General features: G+C 37.4%; 1 protein-coding gene across 2 annotated transcripts in view; it reads left to right on the top strand.

Moving 5' to 3' along the window:
- The window catches only part of LOC149820355 (putative serine/threonine-protein kinase SIS8), a 56,197-nt gene extending 50,705 nt beyond the window's left edge, over positions 1 to 5,492 (top strand). Inside the window, exons 6-13 of one of the 2 annotated variants that reach the window (XM_089982904.1) lie at positions 1,278 to 1,346; positions 1,564 to 1,664; positions 1,774 to 1,852; positions 1,942 to 2,040; positions 3,727 to 3,795; positions 4,265 to 4,314; positions 4,417 to 4,593; positions 4,831 to 5,492. In XM_089982904.1, coding sequence (XP_089839030.1) covers positions 1,278 to 1,346; positions 1,564 to 1,664; positions 1,774 to 1,852; positions 1,942 to 2,040; positions 3,727 to 3,795; positions 4,265 to 4,314; positions 4,417 to 4,593; positions 4,831 to 4,936 — 750 coding nt within the window. In that variant the 3' untranslated portion in view covers positions 4,937 to 5,492. The remainder of the gene's footprint in view (positions 1 to 1,277; positions 1,347 to 1,563; positions 1,665 to 1,773; positions 1,853 to 1,941; positions 2,041 to 3,726; positions 3,796 to 4,264; positions 4,315 to 4,416; positions 4,594 to 4,830) is intronic. The other variant, XM_089982905.1, reaches the window with a different exon arrangement.
- Positions 5,493 to 18,309: the final 12,817 nt, after the last annotated feature.

Below are 18,309 nucleotides of genomic sequence, written 5' to 3'. Positions count from 1 at the left end.
TATATTTTAAGTGTGTTCTTGGCCCTTGTGTGGCCTATGTCTGTGCTTTTGTGTTGACCCATAAGTGGTCTTGGTGTTATTTGATATTGTGTTCTTAAAAGCCCATAAGAGGCATTTTCTTGCATTCTATTTTTCATTTCATTACACCGACTAGTCCTTTTTGGGATCTTCCGCCTAGGCTCTGACTAGCGCTTTTGACAACTAAGAGCTCAATGAAACAATAGCTTGGGTATGTGGAATTGGTGGATTAAAACTCTAGAAGAATTTAAGGACAAAAGTGTTATCAAATTAGGCAATGGTGGTAAGGTGCAAATTGTTGGTTTGATAAAAGTGTTTTGTCCAAAATGAGAATTCGATCATTGGAGAGTTTATCTTTTTAGGCATATACTTCTGGTTCCCTGGTTAAAGAGGAAGGGTAAGAGGTGGAATCAGGTCTGGAAATGATGGTTTTTATTGCATGATGGAAAGGAACAGAAGATCTGAAGACAAGAAGATAAATGGTTCATGTTTCAGAGAATTATGTTGTATCGTCTTGTTTGCTTGGGACAAGTGGGATTAGCTGAATTGTTAGTATTTATATTAGGGCAGTAAGACATCCTTCTTTGATCTTTTTGTTCCCTTTCTGCTATATTTGCTTCGATGACCTCTCATCACATTTCTTTCAATGAAAGTTTCACATTCATTTCTGGGAAAAAAAGGAATGACCTACCTAGTTGTGGATTCACAAATGAGTTTCATCAGTTTTGTCATTAGTAAGTTTCCTGTATTTTAACCAACCTCATCTTAGGATCAATCTAAGACCAAACTTGTGTCCGACCATGTTCAATCATTGATGCATGTGGAAGAAACCTCGAAAAAATGGGAGACAAAGATTTGGAGGGAATCACTAGGTGGATATATGAAAGATTATGCTGTGATTTACTGTCTAGTGCAATTAGATGCATGTGTGTTTGTGTGCACACACGCCCATTCGGAGACATTGTGTTTGCAAACTTTGCCAGAAGATTGGTTCCCTTAACTGATTTCAGCTTCTCTCGGTAAAATTTTAAACAAATTATAGTTCTTTTTTTTACTTCCTGTTGTGCATAGTTTAAAATTCTGCTCTCCTACTTGTGGACTTTACTTTCCCTTTTTTATCCAGATTTCTGGACCCTTGCACTGTTCTTTATCGTAGTTATCCCAAGAATTAGTTCTTACTCCTTTGTGTTGCATATTATGTACTTTTGATCAGTTGGAAATTGGAACTTTCTAAGTTTGATGTAATATGACTGTCACAGGAGGTTGCTGTTAAGAAATTCCTGGACCAAGATTTGTCAGGAGATGCAATTCAGCAATTTAAATGCGAAGTAAGGTTCCAATGGAACAATAATTCATTTGCTTTATCTGACATTATACTTATGCAACACATCAATATGATGTTCTTGTTTAATGGCTAATTATAAAAAAAGAGGCAAGACAATTAGTGCTGCAACATGGTCTATTGGTGCTGTCTTACCTTTTGATACAGCAAAAGATGCATGTGCTTCCATCTTGAGCCTTATAAGTGCAACTGGTATTTTGCAGGTGGAAATCATGCTAAGGCTGAGGCATCCAAATGTTGTACTTTTTATGGGGGCAGTAACTCATCCTCCAAATTTATCAATATTAACTGAATTTCTACCAAGGTATTTACTTTGTCTTTTGATCTGCATCAATTTTTTTGCCTTATTTTAAAATAGAGAAGTTTGAATTAATAGATTGCTTAACCATGAAAATTATGCCATTTTAATGCAGGGGGAGCTTGTTCAGGCTTTTACACCGTCCAAATGTTCAAATTGATGAGAAACGCCGGTTGAAAATGGCTCTTGATGTGGTATAATAGAGTTGTAGGATTTAGTACTTCTGATTGATTCATAGGATTATTTTAACCTCATGCCTGACTTTTAGGTATTCTTTTTGCAGGCCAAGGGAATGAATTACTTGCACACAAGCCATCCTACAATTGTGCATCGGGATCTGAAGTCACCAAATCTTCTTGTTGATAAGAATTGGGTGGTTAAAGTGGGTCCCTACCTAGGCATTGGAAGCTAAAAATTGACCTCATGTTGTACAATGATCAATATCCTATTTTATCCTTTACAATTCACAGAATGTCTTGTCTAACAGTGTTATGTATACTTAGTGTGAAATCTACAGTTTTAAGTCCCAAACTTTACTCCTAATGAATATCTTCCAAACTTTTCTGACTTTTCTAATACCTCACAAACTTTAGCCTGGGTTGAACACATATCCCCATAGAGTAACTTCCATAAATCTTTATATCGAAAGATAAAAATAAATAATATACCCATTTCAAAGTCTATCTTTTTATACGACCCTATTTTGACTTCCTGATCGTGGAGTAAACCATCAGCAAGTAAATACCTTCACCTCTATGATGCCCTTTGACACTAGGGAACAATGAAATATCAGTATGTTTTAGTGTAGAAAAATAATTTCATGTTGATATATGCAACTCTGTTGCAAAGTTAGCTTCTGTATGTTTCACATGTTAATTTTGAATGCGTTCAATCCTGAGCTTCATAATTGCCTGTTACAGAACATATATATGACAAGGGACAATTCAGCACTGGTGCTTGGATCTCTTTCGTGGTTCACACCAGGCAACTAACCAGTTATTTTTATGAAAATCTTTTGCTAGGGACACCTCATCTTGGACCCATCTGACTCAAACCCAATCTCTGGAGGGTTGTAGGCTGGTAAAAAATAAACAAGAAACATCAGGATGTTGCATGCTATATCCGGTAGTCTTATTCCATGGATAAACAAGAAACTAAATTGCCATAGATATGTCCAAACCACTAGCAGAAGGTGTAGATTGTGTGGACAACTTATCTTCAAGTCTGCATGCCAATATGGATTTCATAGAGATATCTTCTGTTTGAATGCTCTCTTGAAACGATATGTTTTCCAATTCTTGATTTTCACCTTTTTGTTTGAATTTATTTTTGATCCAACTTTAAATTTACACATTGAATCAGCTTCAAGTCACAGTTGCACTTCTTTATCAAAACAGAATGTCTGTTAGTTTTTTACCTGCAAGTCGTTTTATATCCATGTTATTTCCTGTTCATCAGTTGGTATAGATCAAACTGATGCCTTCCTAATCCATCTAGCAATTGTTCCTTGCTTTCTGCTGCACATGAATCCTAATGAGAACCTATGTCACAGGGATTCGGCTAGCAGGGTGCCGCACCCGCGTTGACTCGACTCGACGCCGATGCGGCACCGGGTGCGGTCAACGCACCCAGGGTCATTTTGGTCCAATTCTCAGACTTAAAAAAAAAATTTGCCAAGAAATTTTTTTTTGCCCTATATGTCACAGGGATTCTCCAACTAAGTGCCGCACCCGCACCCGATGCGGTCAACCTGACCCTGGGTGCAGTCAACGCACCCAGGGTCATTTATGTCCAACTTTTGGACTTTATATATATATATATATATATATATATATATATATATATATATATATATAATTTTTTATATTTTTGCCGCACCTCCGCACCCCCGCACCCAGGTTTTTTGAAAGTGCCGCATCCCCGCACCCGCACCCATGTGACATAGATGAGAACCAAGATACACATGATATCAATCAAATTGATTTGTGGAATCTAAAAGTTCGATTTTGGTGGCTGATACATTCTATGAATAACTTTATTTTCTGTTCAAATTTTTGAACATGTGCAGGTATGTGACTTTGGCTTGTCACGTCTAAAGCACCATACGTTTCTGTCCTCAAAATCTACAGCTGGAACAGTACGTGTTTCTTCAAACATTAGCATCATTTTTACTTTGATCTTCAGTATGCTCTTTGTTAGGCATCGTACTAAATTTCTGATGCTCTATGGATTAAATTTGTGCCTATTGGAGAACGATACATGGTCTGTCACCACGGTTGATTTGTTTGAATCTGTCATGGTATATAATTTTGGTTGGAAGACTAGGTTAACCATTTAATTTTGGATAGATATTTTTTTTGTTCTAAGTATCACGAGTCCTAGTCATTCAGTGCTGTATTTGTGAATGTTAACATGAACTAGATTATTCAGCGTTTTCTCACTGCAACTGTTGGAATATGAACATAAGAAACTGCACTGAGCTTTTTTTTGTGCATCTGCTTTTCTTCTCCTGCAAGTCTGCTTTATTCATTTTTAATATATTAGGATTTAACTTTTCCATAAACTTAACAATACTGGAAGTTAAATTCTTCACTGTTAAACTGCAGCCTGAGTGGATGGCACCAGAGGTGTTACGGAATGAACCATCCAATGAAAAGTGAGTGAAACAACCAGGATGATATTAAGAAATTAATTTGCTTGAGTTTGAGATTATATTTTTCTTTTTAAGGGCCATGATTGAGCCTTTCTGTCTTCTCAGATGTGATGTCTATAGCTTCGGTGTGATACTATGGGAGTTGGCTACATTACGCATTCCATGGAGTGGGATGAACCCAATGCAAGTTGTTGGTGCTGTTGGATTTCAAAACAGACGACTCAGTATTCCAGAAGATGTCCACCCAATGGTTGCGAACATAATACATGATTGTTGGCAAAGGTAGGTTAGGTTTGTGTAGATGGAATATATCACTGCCTGAATATATATATATATATATATATATATATATATATATATATATATATATATATATATATATATATATATATATATATATATATATATATATATATAGTAGAGAGAGAGAGAGTTGTGGCAATCTTTGTAAATTATTTTCAATGCTTGATCCTTTAATGGGTGTGTGATCTGTTAAATAATTTAATTCTGTTTTTGTAGTGATCCAAGTTTGCGCCCTTCCTTTGCCGAGCTTCTGGCTCCTCTTAAGCATCTCCAACGGGTAGTTGTAGAAATTAGTTTGCTGTGCACAGTGCAGTTGCCTTAGAGAAGGGGCGTGTTGCCGCTTGACTTTGCATGGATTTTGATGCAGTAAAGAATCCAAATAATCTCAGGAGGTTTTAACAGATCACATAGGAGCTGATGCTTGAAAAGCTTGTCTGCATCACCATCAAGATTCAACTGTTGCTGATGGTTCTGTTTTTTTCAGCCACTGTGCGAAGCATGGTGGAACAATGAAAAATGATTGCTAGAGTGATGTAAAAAGTGGTGGACGCAACACTAACAAAAAAAATAATAATAAATAAAATATAGTGGTGGGAGGAAAAGAGACATGGATCAAAGAAATTGAGGAAAAAAAAAACAAAGAAAAAAGTGATGGAGCCAGAGAGCTTCAAAGTGTATACAGCTCAATCGTGGGTATTGTTTTTCTTGAAAATTAGCATAGGAATGCATAAGTAGCATCCTTATGCTTCAAATATTTATGCATGTAAGGTATCAGATCACAATATGTACAGCTCAAATGTGATTATTGTTTTCATGAAAAATAGCATAGGAATGCATAAGTAGCAGTCCTATGTTATAGATATTTATTCTGTGTGTAACTCTCTCTCTCTCTCTCTCAGTCCTATGTTGCTTTCAGCATGGTGGGTCATATGGACCGAAAGAAACGACATCTTTTTCAGGGGCATCAAATTCGATTTCGGAAGGCTTCGGCAACGGGTCATGTCTGATGTGTATCTGGCTCTTAAGTTACATAGTACGGGGGAGGGGCTGATCGGCTTGTACTCTGATCTATGCACAATCACCATCTAGATTGTGGTTGTTTTGCTCTTATGTTTCTCTTTTGTCTCTCCCATCCAATATTATGTTGGATGTATTTTGGTAATGTTGAATGGTGAATGTTCTCTCTCTCTCTTTGTGACAGGAATTTCATCCAGAAAAAAAATGCATTATAATTGATGGTTGCTGGATACTTATTACATCTCAGAAGCTCACTTCTTAGAAACTTTGTTTGGGAAGCATGAAACTATGCATTTGGAAGGTTTATGAGAGGCTCTTTATAAAAAAATGAATACCTTGCTTTTTCCTGAATGAAAATTAACTCCTGATATTAAAAATGTTTTCTCACGTTAAGGAATTGTATTTTTATTTTTGTTTGAATTAATATTTTTCTAATGTTATTTTTTGAAAAAATCTTTAAATTCATTGAAGTTTCTATTGTTATTTAAAAAAAGTTTAATATTCATATAAGTAAAATTATTGAGAGAAATAGAGAGAGGAACAAAGATTTGCATATGGTTTTTATTGATTTGGAGAAGGCTTACGATAGAGTACCTAGGGACGTTCTCTGGTGGACAATAATGAAGAAAGGTGTTTCTCTCAAGTACATTAGTATAATTAAAGATATGTATGAAGGAGTAGTAACCAATGTCTGCACTTGTGGAGGGGTGACAACCAATTTTCCTATAACGGTTGGGTTACATCAAGGATCTGCTTTAAGCCCTTTCCTATTTGCTATAGTGATGGATGAACTTACGAGATCAATTCAAGAAAATGTGCCGTGGTGTATGTTGTTTGCTGATGATATTGTTTTGATTGATGAGTCTAGAGCTGGGGTTAATGCTAAGTTAGAATTATGGAGACAAACATTGGAAGCAAGAGGTTTTAAGTTGAGTAAGAGTAAGACAGAATACATGGAATGTCGATTTAGTAAGCAACGAAGTAGTGATGGGAGTGTAGTGAAGTATGGAGAAATTGATGGAGATGTAAATCATAGGATAAAGGTTGGGTGAGCACGAAATACCGGTGGATGATTCTTTCAAATATTTGGGATCTATCATTCAAAAGTATGGAGAAATTGATGGAGATGTAAATCATAGGATAAAGGTTGGGTGGATGAAATGGAAGAGTGCAAATAGAGTGTTGTGCGATCGTAGAATGCCATTGCGGTTGAAGGGAAAGTTTTATAGAACGACTATTAGGCCCGCTTTACTATATAGTACGAAATGTTGGGCTGCCAAGAGACATCATATTCAAAAAATGAGTGTAGCTGAGATGCGTATGCTGAGATGGATGTGTGGAAATACAATAAAAGATAAGATTCAGAACGAGGAAATACATAAGAGGTAGGCGTTGCACTCATTGAAAATAAGATGAGAGAGAATCGTTTACGGTGGTTTGAACATATTCGACGAAGGCCTAATGATGCTCCAGTTAGAAGGATGGAGAAATGGGAAAATATATTAGTTAAAAGAGGTCGGGGTAGGCCTAGGAAGACATAGATGGAGGTGATAAGAAAGAATATGAATGCTTTGAACCTCACCGAGGACATGGCATTGGATAGAAATGAACGGAGGAGAAGGATTCATGTGGAAGACCCATAATGATTTTCTTTGTTGGTTCATATCGCCGACCCCAATTGTTTTGGGATGAAGGCGTAGTAGTTGTTGTTGTTGTTGTCAGAATTTCTTCTAATGATTTGATCCAAATTTTTATTTATTTCAGATCTACTGTTTAAGAGTTCTATGTCAACTTTTGCATGCTGCTGTATTTTGCATAAAAATAATCATGTTTTAACTGAACTGTGCCATTTGCAGGAAGAATCTACAAATCGCTATAGCGATTTACGGAAGACACTACAAATCGCTAGCGATTTGCGGAAGACACTACAAATCACTATAGCGATTTACGGAAGACACTACAAATCGCTATAGCGATTTGCGATTTGTAGTGTCTTTCGCAAATCGCTATAGCAATTTGTAGGAAAGCCCGATAAAGTAAGCAAATCGTTGTTGGAAGGCCAAAAAAAAAATTGGTCCGGAGGGCGCTGCCCCCCGAGCCTCCCGCCAGAGGCGCCCCCCCTCGACCCTCGCCCGCTGATCGCGAAGCGGGATCCGCGTTGGGGGGGGGGGACCCCCCGGACCCCCCTTCTGTAAGGGCAAAAACTCTAAATCAGGCACAAAAGTAGAGAAAGAAAGGAGAGAGAGAGTAAGAGGGTTGATGTTCATGGCCTTCTCCAGGGGGAACTCTTTACCTCCCTTGATTTCTTCTCTAGAGAGAGAGAGAGAGAGGGTTTTACAGTGTTTTACGGAGAAGGAAGAAGAAGAAGATGGCGATGGAGCAATGTAGGATCGTCTGTTGGATGTGCACAGAAGTAGAGAGTGAGAGGGTTGATGTTCATGGCCTTCTCCAGGGAGAACTCTTTGCCTCGCTTGATTTCTTCTCTAGAGAGAGAGAGAGGGTTTTACAGTGTTTTACGGAGAAGGAAGAACAAGAAGATGGTGATGGTGATGGAGCAATGTAGGATCGTCTGTTGGATGTGCACACAAGTAGAGAGAGAAGGGAGAGAGAGTGAGAGGGTTAATGTTCATGGCCTTCTCTAGGGAGAACTCTTTGCCTCCCTTGATTTCTTCTCTAGAGAGAGAGAGGGTTTTACAGTGTTTTACGGAGAAAGAAGAAGACTTTGAAGAGTCAACATCATCCTCGACTTTCTGGATGGAGGACATGTTTGTCCTTTTTTTGAATGGAGAAAAAAGAAGAAGACTTTGAAGAGTCAACATCATCCTCGACTTTCTGGATGGAGGACATGTTTGTCCTTTTTTTGAACTGTTTGTTTTTTCTTTTTTGAATGAAGGGCATTTTTGTCATTTTCTCAAACCATCACTTTATGAGAAGAATAGCAAGAAAGGGTACTTAAGTCTTTGCAACAACACCAGAGTCTGATGCAAAGTTATGTCAACATACACGGCAATACGAGCCCCATGTGCTTGTATACGTGGTGCTCATTCAAAGCCCCGAACACAGACGTGAGATTCAGTGAATCATCGGGGGCGAACATACACCACCCTCTCCTTGATGTTCTCATGAAGAGTACAAGAGGGGTTTATATAGGATTTCTCATGACTAAAAAAAAAAGAAATAAAGGAGAGGAGGCACAAGCTTTCAAGAGCCTCTCACGTTTCTCTAAGGCCCCTCTAACTATAGAAAGATGATACAAACTAGAGCCAAATTAGAATGCTAAAAATAAAATAGAAGGATTCCAAAGAGTGCTCCTACTAGATCCTTCTTTCACCACAACCAAGGCATTTATCATGGCTACAAGAAGAACCGACTAACATGAGGCACCCCTATTTGGATTATGGATCCGAATATGGTCCGAATCTAATTACAAATTAATATTTCAACATCTCCCATTAATTTGTAATTTCCAAAAAAGATCTGAAATTCTCAAACTTATTTGCATGCAATGGTTTGGTGAACATATCTGCTGCTTGTTCATTGCTTGGCACAAACTTTGGAAAAATTTCTTTTTTCTCAACCAATTCTCTAATGAAATAGTGGCGAATCTCAATGTGCTTCTATCAGATGTGAAAGACTGGATTCTTTGTTATTGCAATAGTAGACTTGTTGTCACAATTGATAATGGTTTCTCCTTCTAGCTTCTGATGCAAGTCCAAAAGAATTCTCTTAGCCATACTGCTTAACTTGTTGATAATACAACAATATTCTACTTTTTTGATGACCAAGAGATTGTTTTTGTTTCCAAGCAAAAAACATAGCCTAAAGTGTTTTTTCTGTCATTGATCGATCCTGCCTAATCACTATTGGTATATCCAAGCAGCTTTAAATTGCTTTTAGCAACATACTTGATTCCAATACTTTTTGTGCCCTGCAAATATATAAAACTCACTCAACAGTGAATATTTGTGTGAACTCTATATACTTTCTCTTTGAAAAGTAATACCGACCGAACCTGAACTCTAGAGGTCCTATATCAGGGTGTTACAAAGTGATATCAAAGTCAGGTTTACATAGAAGGTACATCATTTATAACAAGTTCAATGACATATAATATAATATAAGTCTTTGCTCGCTAAAAATACAATAGTGACTAGGTTGTTTTGTGATTGCAAACGGCTAGTGAGCTTAATAACCATGTAGACCCTAGGACGCAAGGACCTCCTGAGCCGCCAGTCCTAAGAAGAGGAGAATTTATCGTCACAATGACATTTACTACTGGAGTCATGACAAGCATGGCTCAAATCATACGAGAGTTGACACCATGACCCCCCTGTTGATCTATATCATAGTCGGAGAAAAAAATGTGTACCGATAGAACGACCCTCTGGTATATCACTCTGACAATACTCAGGGGTGATAGCTATAGTCCTACAGGTGAGGGACTCACTCATCTTATTGTCAGAGAGCTCAGTAAGTACATGGGCAAATAGTGAGAGACTAGATGGTGGCTAAGGAGTTGTAATGAGAGCATTCTCCACTTCGTCCTCTGCATCCCGAGGAAGTTCCAAGATGACTAGTGCACGGAGATGACATGTTCCGAACTAGCTATGCAGCTACCATGAGCGCAACCAATAGAGAAGCTTCAACCCCAACCATGGAGTTTCTTGCTAAGAAGACAAGGAAGGTAGAAATTGAGGCTGCAAAGGCAGGATGGAACACTACACAAGTTAATGGAGGCGATCCGGGGCTGGCTCAAGGACATGCAACCTATGGGAGTTCGTGGGAGGAAGGTGAGGATGAAGATACTACTGTTATCCTCGCCTCACCCACCTACACTCTAGCTTCGCCCTCATACAATATAAGTGCCCCTCCTACACCACACCCTTAGTAGATGCGAAGGGATTCAGGAAGAGAAGCAAGCTTTAGATGGATTGAGGAGTGATACAATATTTTTGCATCTCTAGATGTTTAGTCATGTCTTGTTTTGCTCTGTTTCATTCTTATTTTGTATGATTTTTTTGTCTTTATGTGTACTCGAATTCTATTAATGAAATAAAATGCTTTTGATTGAATGAGTATCATAAATGCATGTATATGGTAGAATTTAGTGTGAAAATAACCTAACTGACTCAAATAATAATAAATCAATTATGTGATGATTTCAACGCAGTACATATAGCTACACGAAGAGGAATGTCATATCTGTCTAAAGATACCTTAGCTGCCAGACACAAGATGGGACAACTAAATGCAATGAATGGGGATGATGAGCGCCTTGGCAGACCATCCTAGAGGGCGCCTTGGAGGACCATCCTAGAGGGCACCTTCATCGTTTCACACATCGAGAGGTGCACCTGCTCAGAGAGTGCCTTCATCTTTCTATACTCTGGGGAAGCATGCTCTATACAGTGGTAGAGAAGAGAGTATAGAGATCCCATAAGGTTCACCAATGAGAAGCTCAGGAGAAGAAAGCACAGGAATACCTCTTGTATATACTATAAAGCGTATCATGTACGAGCTCTTGCAGATCACTCGAGCCCAACAAGGACAACCTCAAATAGTCATTTCAGGCATCATCTCTTAGGTTGAAATGTTCAAGAATATGCAGCCTCCACTTTTTATGGCACTTCTAATGTTGTCGTAGCAGAAAATTGACTTATGTAGGTGGAAAAAATGTTAGATGCTATTCAGTGTCCTGAAGATTAGAGGGTATGGATGTTAGTGCCGGACTTGACAAGCGATGCATAATAATGGTGGAGGACCATATGAGACACTCTAGAGCAGGACACTTATTTGCACTGGTCCACCATTGTGAGGAGGTTTTATAGGCAATTCTTTCTGAAGTGCTTGAGGGTCGAGAAAGATGAAGATTTATGAAGCTGAAATAAGGGAAGATGATTGTAGCCCAATGTACTGCATGATTTAACTCTTTCTCCCGTTTTGCCAAGTCCTTGGTGGTGAATGAGAAAGAGAAGTACAAATGCTTTGAAAGGGGTTTGAGACCCGATATTTTGAGGTTGGTAGGGCCACTACAAATAAAGAAGTAGAGTTGACTCATGGACCATGCTTCAAGGTATAAATTTGAGGAATTAAGGATGAAGGAAAAACTTCAGGAAAAGGAAAAGCTCAGGACAGAAGAGAAGGCCAAACCCACCGATAATGATGTGGCTGAGTCTTCTCGAAGGAAGTTTCAGTATAAGAGGAGGTTCCAACGAGAGCATAAGAAGCACTACGGAGGTTAGACCAATAATTCGACCCAAGACAAGCAAGTGAAGAATTTAGGAGGCCATGAAGTTAAAAGGCAAAAGACTCAGATGTTGGCCCACTTCAATAATTCGTGTAGGAGGTCATCTGATACAACCCATCTATACTTGTCCATTACATTAGAATTGTCAATGTGTGCTTGTCTTTAACCTAACAATAATTTGAGTGAAACTCAAAATACACCTCATTGTCTTGACAAAACTTATTCAGAGACAAAAGTTTATGGATCATTTGTGGCATATATAAGGTTTATCAAGAATAAGATTTCTATTAGAGGTACTAAAGAAAGAAGAACCAATACTATTTATATGCAAACCTGTCCCATTGTCGATCCTAATAGAATCGTTCCCATCATATGTCGAGTGGATGCTCAAGGTGCTTAGGTCGTTTATCACATGATGTGTTGCCCTTGAGTTTGAGAACCAGTTGGCGTCTTTCATATGATATGGCGCAACATGATAGGCTTGTTGTTGATTAGATCCTCCTCATTAGAATTGTTTTTTTTTTTTGTAATATGAAAACAATTCTTAGCCACATGACCTGGTTTGTCATAATATTGACATATAACCCGATTGTCTCATCTTTCATATCCTCGCCCACGATTTCTACCTCTTCCCCTTCCTTGATTAAGGAACCAGTTATTGAAATTTTTATCTTTGTTCCATGTGACTGAGTTTGAGAGAAGTTAGCAGACGGTAAAATATGTCCATCATTATCTTCTTGGTCTTTCAGTTGGGATTCTTGAATGAGGAGTAATCCATGAAGTTTGGCTAGAGTTATAGGCTCAACTCTAGTGGATATCAAGGTTTTGAAGGCTCTGTATGCACTTGGCAATCCTCTAAGAATGTGCATGACAAGATCACCATCTTCCACAGGTTTTCCAGCCATAGACAACTGATGGGCAAGCATACAAGCCCTTTGAAAATAATCATTCATGAACAAATTTTCCTTCTTCAAACTTTGAAGTTGTTCTTTCAGTTGCTAAATTTTTTATCTAGAATGAGCAGCATAAATATTTTTCAACGTGGTCCAGACCATAAATGAAGTTTTCAAACCAACAACTTGAGCGTGGATAGGTTCAGATAAGGAAGAAATTAACCAACTTAAAAGCAACTGATCCTATCAAATCCAAGAAGAGAATCCTGGATTCAGCTTTTGTATTTTTCCATTATCAGCAGTAACATATTGTGATGGACAACATTTTGTTCGATCTATAAACCCATATAGATCGCAGGATAGAAGTAAAGGGGTAAACTGAGATTCCCAAAGCAAATAGGTGTCTGTGGACAACTTTATATTTAAGAAATGTTGTAGATTAGTTGGAGCTTGAAGAAGAAGATTCAAAGTACTTATCTGTCATGTCGGGTTCTGCGATCCTGAGATCTCAGAAGCCATCAGTGAGGAGCCAATGAAGATCGTACTGCTCAATAAATAAAGACTCAGGAAAATTGTAGCGATAGCAGGTATAACAACGACCAATAATCAAGAGGCGTTTGGGACCTGAGACAATAAAGAAGTCTGGCACCACCAACTGATGTAGGCAGGTGCAATAGAATGCACCAATAGTTGGAGAAGGGTGAGCACACATCAGCTTCAGTTGTAGCTTGAGCAGGGTGTGGAGAACAACAATCTCGTGACAGTCTAAATGGCAGACTGAGCAAACAACAATGTTGCCCAAATGTCAGCAAGATGAAATAGCCTTCAGAAATACTTGCTGAATGGATAAATCCATGCATAGAAACAAATCAAAAACTAAGAAGTATTAGCTCTGATACCATGATAAAAAAAAGAATAAATAGGAACAAAACACTTTAACGTGGTTCAGAGGAAAACTCCTACGTCCACGACCCTCACCCATTCAATATTGACATGAGGAGGTTCCAATCAACATATATATAATCAAGTTATAGCTGATATCAAGGAGGGATAATCACGCCTCCTTGATACAAGGAGATTACAACAAAATATATTTTTATCAGTTTGTTTTCCCTTACTGTGCTAGCTTTCCTTATTAATAGCAACAACCTTCTCATTTTGAAAATGATCTCCCTTATCTTTATCACGAACTCCCTTATTTTTATCATGCATTGATTCAGGTAATTGTCTAACATCCTCCTCCGATGACGAGGGATCAACCTAACTAGAAACTCTCGATCGTTGTATCTAGAGTGGCGGCATTGCGAAAATTCATACCATTTTGCAAATCTAATATAAAAAGTGAGTTTGGTGGTAGAAACCACCAAAACTCAAAAATAACACAAGGCAAACAAAATATGAAACATTAGATTATCCAAAAGATCGTCAAATGCATTAAATAACTAAAAATAAACACTAAAACAAGAATCAAATCTTACCTTAGGCTTAGCTAGCCGTTGTTATGGTTAACGAGCACGGGAAAGTGCACACAACACTTCGACTAGGCACATGCTCCGAAAGATAGGTGAGATAAGGATCTGAGTCCTAAGCTAGATAGTCGGCTAGGCCAGTTGGGCTAGGCTAGGTTAGGTTCTATCAAAATTCTAGCAGAGTAATAATGCTAAGGGATTTGAAGACCAGATGCTGAAATAAGGGAGAAGGCTTCTCTATTTATTATTTTTTAGGCGGATCTGAATACGTTTTCTGTGTATCTAGGATACATCTAGATGAAAAGTTGTTGGATGGATAGGTTTGAATGAAAGGTTGAGATTCATCTAAGATTTATTGCCTTGGATGAGTGTTTTATCAAAGAATAAGGGGGGTGAGGATGGGCTTTCCATTCTAGTTTAGTCAGGCTGAGAAGGCAAATCCCACTCAAGAGGTACATTAAAAAGGGCGGCAGAGCGTTAATGAAAACTAGAGTTAATGACAACCAACAATAACGATAACTTAGCGCTAACAAAAATTTGTGTTGTTGTTAGCGGTAGGTGCTAATGACAACTCCAGGCTGGGCAAACAATGGTGACAATTGAATGGGTGCTGACGATAATTCCGGTTATCATTAGGGGATAGATAACGTCACCTTCTCAAATGAGGGAGTCTCCTCTGACAACAACTCAAGGTAGATAGTGACAACTGAAAAGTATTAACGATAAATCTTGAGATTTGATGATAATTCTTGAAGGATTGGGGATAACTCAGGTTGTCGTTAGGGAGAGTAAATGGTATTTTGGTCATAACTTTTCACTTTAATGTCAAATTGAAGTGATTTTTGTTGTGTTTCGAAGCTAAGAATGTCCTCTACAACTTTTATGTTGGTAAATTTTTTGAAAAAGGTAATTTTGGAGGAACAAAATCATATTAAAGATGGTAAGACATTTAGTTTTATGAGAAAAACAACTTGATAAAAAATTGGGTGTCTACAGATTCCCCTATTTGTTATTGAGCATGCAAAGCTTGATTGATAACAAAAAAAGTTGACATGCTAGTGCTTGAAGAGAGCGAATGTTGACAATGACAAAACATTTTTGAAAAGAGATATTTGACAAAAGTCATATAGACAACTTGATGATTGACACGATCTAAAGATGCATACGCAGCTTAACACGAAGGACCACCTATTAAACCTATCTGTATAGGCAGAGAGGTCCGACAAATATGTTGGACTGCTTAGTATCTTCTTTCACATGAGGGCTCTCTCTTGAACTCGGTGTTGTGAGCAGGAGGTCTTGGTGAATGAGGTCAGACAAAGACAAAACAAGTATCTTATCACTCAGAATCGCACAAAGACAACTAGGGCAAATATTGCTCAAAAATTTATTAAAAAAATATAATATAATATAATAGAATTTTTATCAGAATAAATCAAAGTACCAGTGATCTATTCTGTTCTACCTCAAAACATCAAAAATAAAAGTAGGTTTTTCTATCAAATTCTTATAATTTTTATATTAGACATGTTTATGATACATGCATGATTATTTAAAATTTTATTCATGATCATACACATATTTTAGCATCTACATGAATAAATGTTTGTTCAAAATGATAAGATTAAAAGTTAGTCAAATTTTATGGGGTTTGAATGAAAATTGTCCAATTTTTTTATAAATATTATGGCCAAGCAGTGGCCAAGGCTTAAATAATTTTTAAATTTTGTTAAAAAAAACAATTATTGTGTACCATGTTATTTCTTAAAAATTTTGTTATACAAGTTTTCTATACCCAAATGGTGAAAATAAGGCACCAATTTTACTTTATTAGTCATGTCTACACATAAACTTATATAGTTCTGCCTTCACAGGCGAGTGCTCATTTTTACAAAGCAATACTGGAAGGGCTGGGTATATATGAACCTAGTGTTTATCTTGAGTGAGTATTTGGTCAATTGAGCCTACTTTTAAAAATATTAAGTTCTATAAAAGAACCTTTCGAGCCTATTCAGGATTAAGCCTACCTTGAAAGGGATAGTGGTACAACCAGGAGTAACATTATTGTATTAATTTTGACAGAGATATATTCTCGTGGGCCTCCTAGCACTTGAGTTGAGGAGGCTGAGGTTATCGACATGTCTTAGGTGATAGACCTTAAACTGTTGCAGACAGTGGATGCATATGTTTTCTTTTTAAATCCATCGCAAGAATCTTTTTGGTCATTGACCACTTGCTCTGAGAGTCCGGTTCAGTGAGGTATCCGCGTAAAACACACTAGAATAATATACCCCTACAATGCTTCATTTGAATGCGAATATCATCCCATATGTACCAGGATGTGATGGTAAATATCGAAACAAAGACCTCTTTCATACATATTGATATGAAAATATACCCTGTTAGTATCACACATAATCAAGTTTTAAATTGCATAATGGTTTATTGAAGCTTGCGTTTTTACTTGAAATTGAATTACTAGAATCATGCTTAATATTTGAATTGTCTGATTATGATAATTGCTTACTTGACTGTCATGAGTCTGACCCTGTTTTATGGGGATTACATATTTAAGTATGAAATAAATTATATAGCATTGGATGTTGAGCCAGAGCGGCATTGAAGAATCCAGATTTTCAAGATCCTAGGATTAATTTAGGATTTATTTTAAATTTTAATCCTAAATGTTTCAATTTTCTGGACCTTGTGTAAAGGACTGTGCATATAATGTTTGTTTAGATATAATTCTGTCTTTATCTATGTTATGGTTTATGAAATGTAACCCGCCCGAGGTTTTAAACCGAAGCTTCAAAATCGTTTTCACTACTTATTTTAAAAAGATTTTTTTTTTAATTCTTACATATTTTTAAAGGTTTTTAAATCTCAGAGCGTTATACCCATTTGGTCAGACCCTTTTAACCACCCACTCCTCTCGGTTAGCGTAGTACCACCACCAGTAGAGGTGCTGCTCAGACCAACCCCACCTCTATTGCCCTACACCCAGTCTCAACACCCCCTCACTAACCCAATTATGTCTACTGGTGGGCATGCCCGAACAAAGCCTAGTCCAGTTTGACCTAGTTACTGACTTTGGTTCCTCGCACTTCCTGATTTGGTCACTATCATCACCATCACACGTCAATTTTTTTTGGAAGAAAATTCTCTCGCCACACTCTACTTTCATCGTTATGCATCCTACTTTCTATTCTGGCTTAGCGATGATTCTCACTTTGGGTCCGCTATAGTTAGGTACCCGGGATTAAAATATCTAAGAATAATACACCACCGAAATGCCTCAATTGTCTGCGATGGTCTTTCCTGACGTATCAGGGTGGATGGTTAATTATCCAAACAAAGAGCCTTTTTAATCAAAATGAAAATATGCTCTAATTATGCAAACAGTTCTGTTAAGTATTTTGTCTTACTTTTTAGTAAAAATGCTTTATCTGAATTGACTGAATATGTTTAATATTCTGAATTACCAGAATTAGTATAGACTTACCAAACTATCAAAAGTCTGACCCTTTAATGGGTTTTGTTCAGGTACAGGGCATTGAATGTCACAAGGCAAGAGCGATATCAAGGACTAGCACTCTTCGAAGGATCCAGTGCCCAGCTTGGCGGTTCTTGATATTTTGTTCTCAAGTTTTGAACCTTATGTACTTTTGTCAAATGTGATGTAAATGATATTTTGGTTTTCACTCGGATGATAACTTTGGGTTATTTCATCCCTGTGGCTCACTCGAACTTATCAAATCCAAGCCCAATATTAAATCTTTTTCTGCTATCAATATTTAAAAACAAAAAATCGAATTTTTAGTAAATTTTTGAGTTTTAAATTTTGGGGCATCACATTATCTCCCATGTTTTTGCACAATTTATTGTCAAGGCTATCAATATCTAACAATATGCAACGTTATTTATTCATGTGCATAAATGCACTGGCTCCTCACCAAGTTCATATCAAGGAAACATCAACTCCTTTCGTGATTAATTATGATCTTAATGAAACCTTTTTTTTAGTAAATGCGTGCTCTTCATGTTATTATACTAGTGTATGTAAAACACG

Source organism: Nuphar pumila, chromosome 12 (assembly GCF_984573655.1).
Source record: "Nuphar pumila chromosome 12, dmNupPumi1.hap1.1, whole genome shotgun sequence".
Lineage (NCBI taxonomy): Eukaryota > Viridiplantae > Streptophyta > Magnoliopsida > Nymphaeales > Nymphaeaceae > Nuphar > Nuphar pumila.
The sequence above is the reverse complement of the archived record's forward strand: the minus strand, read 5'-3'. Positions and strand labels throughout refer to the sequence as shown.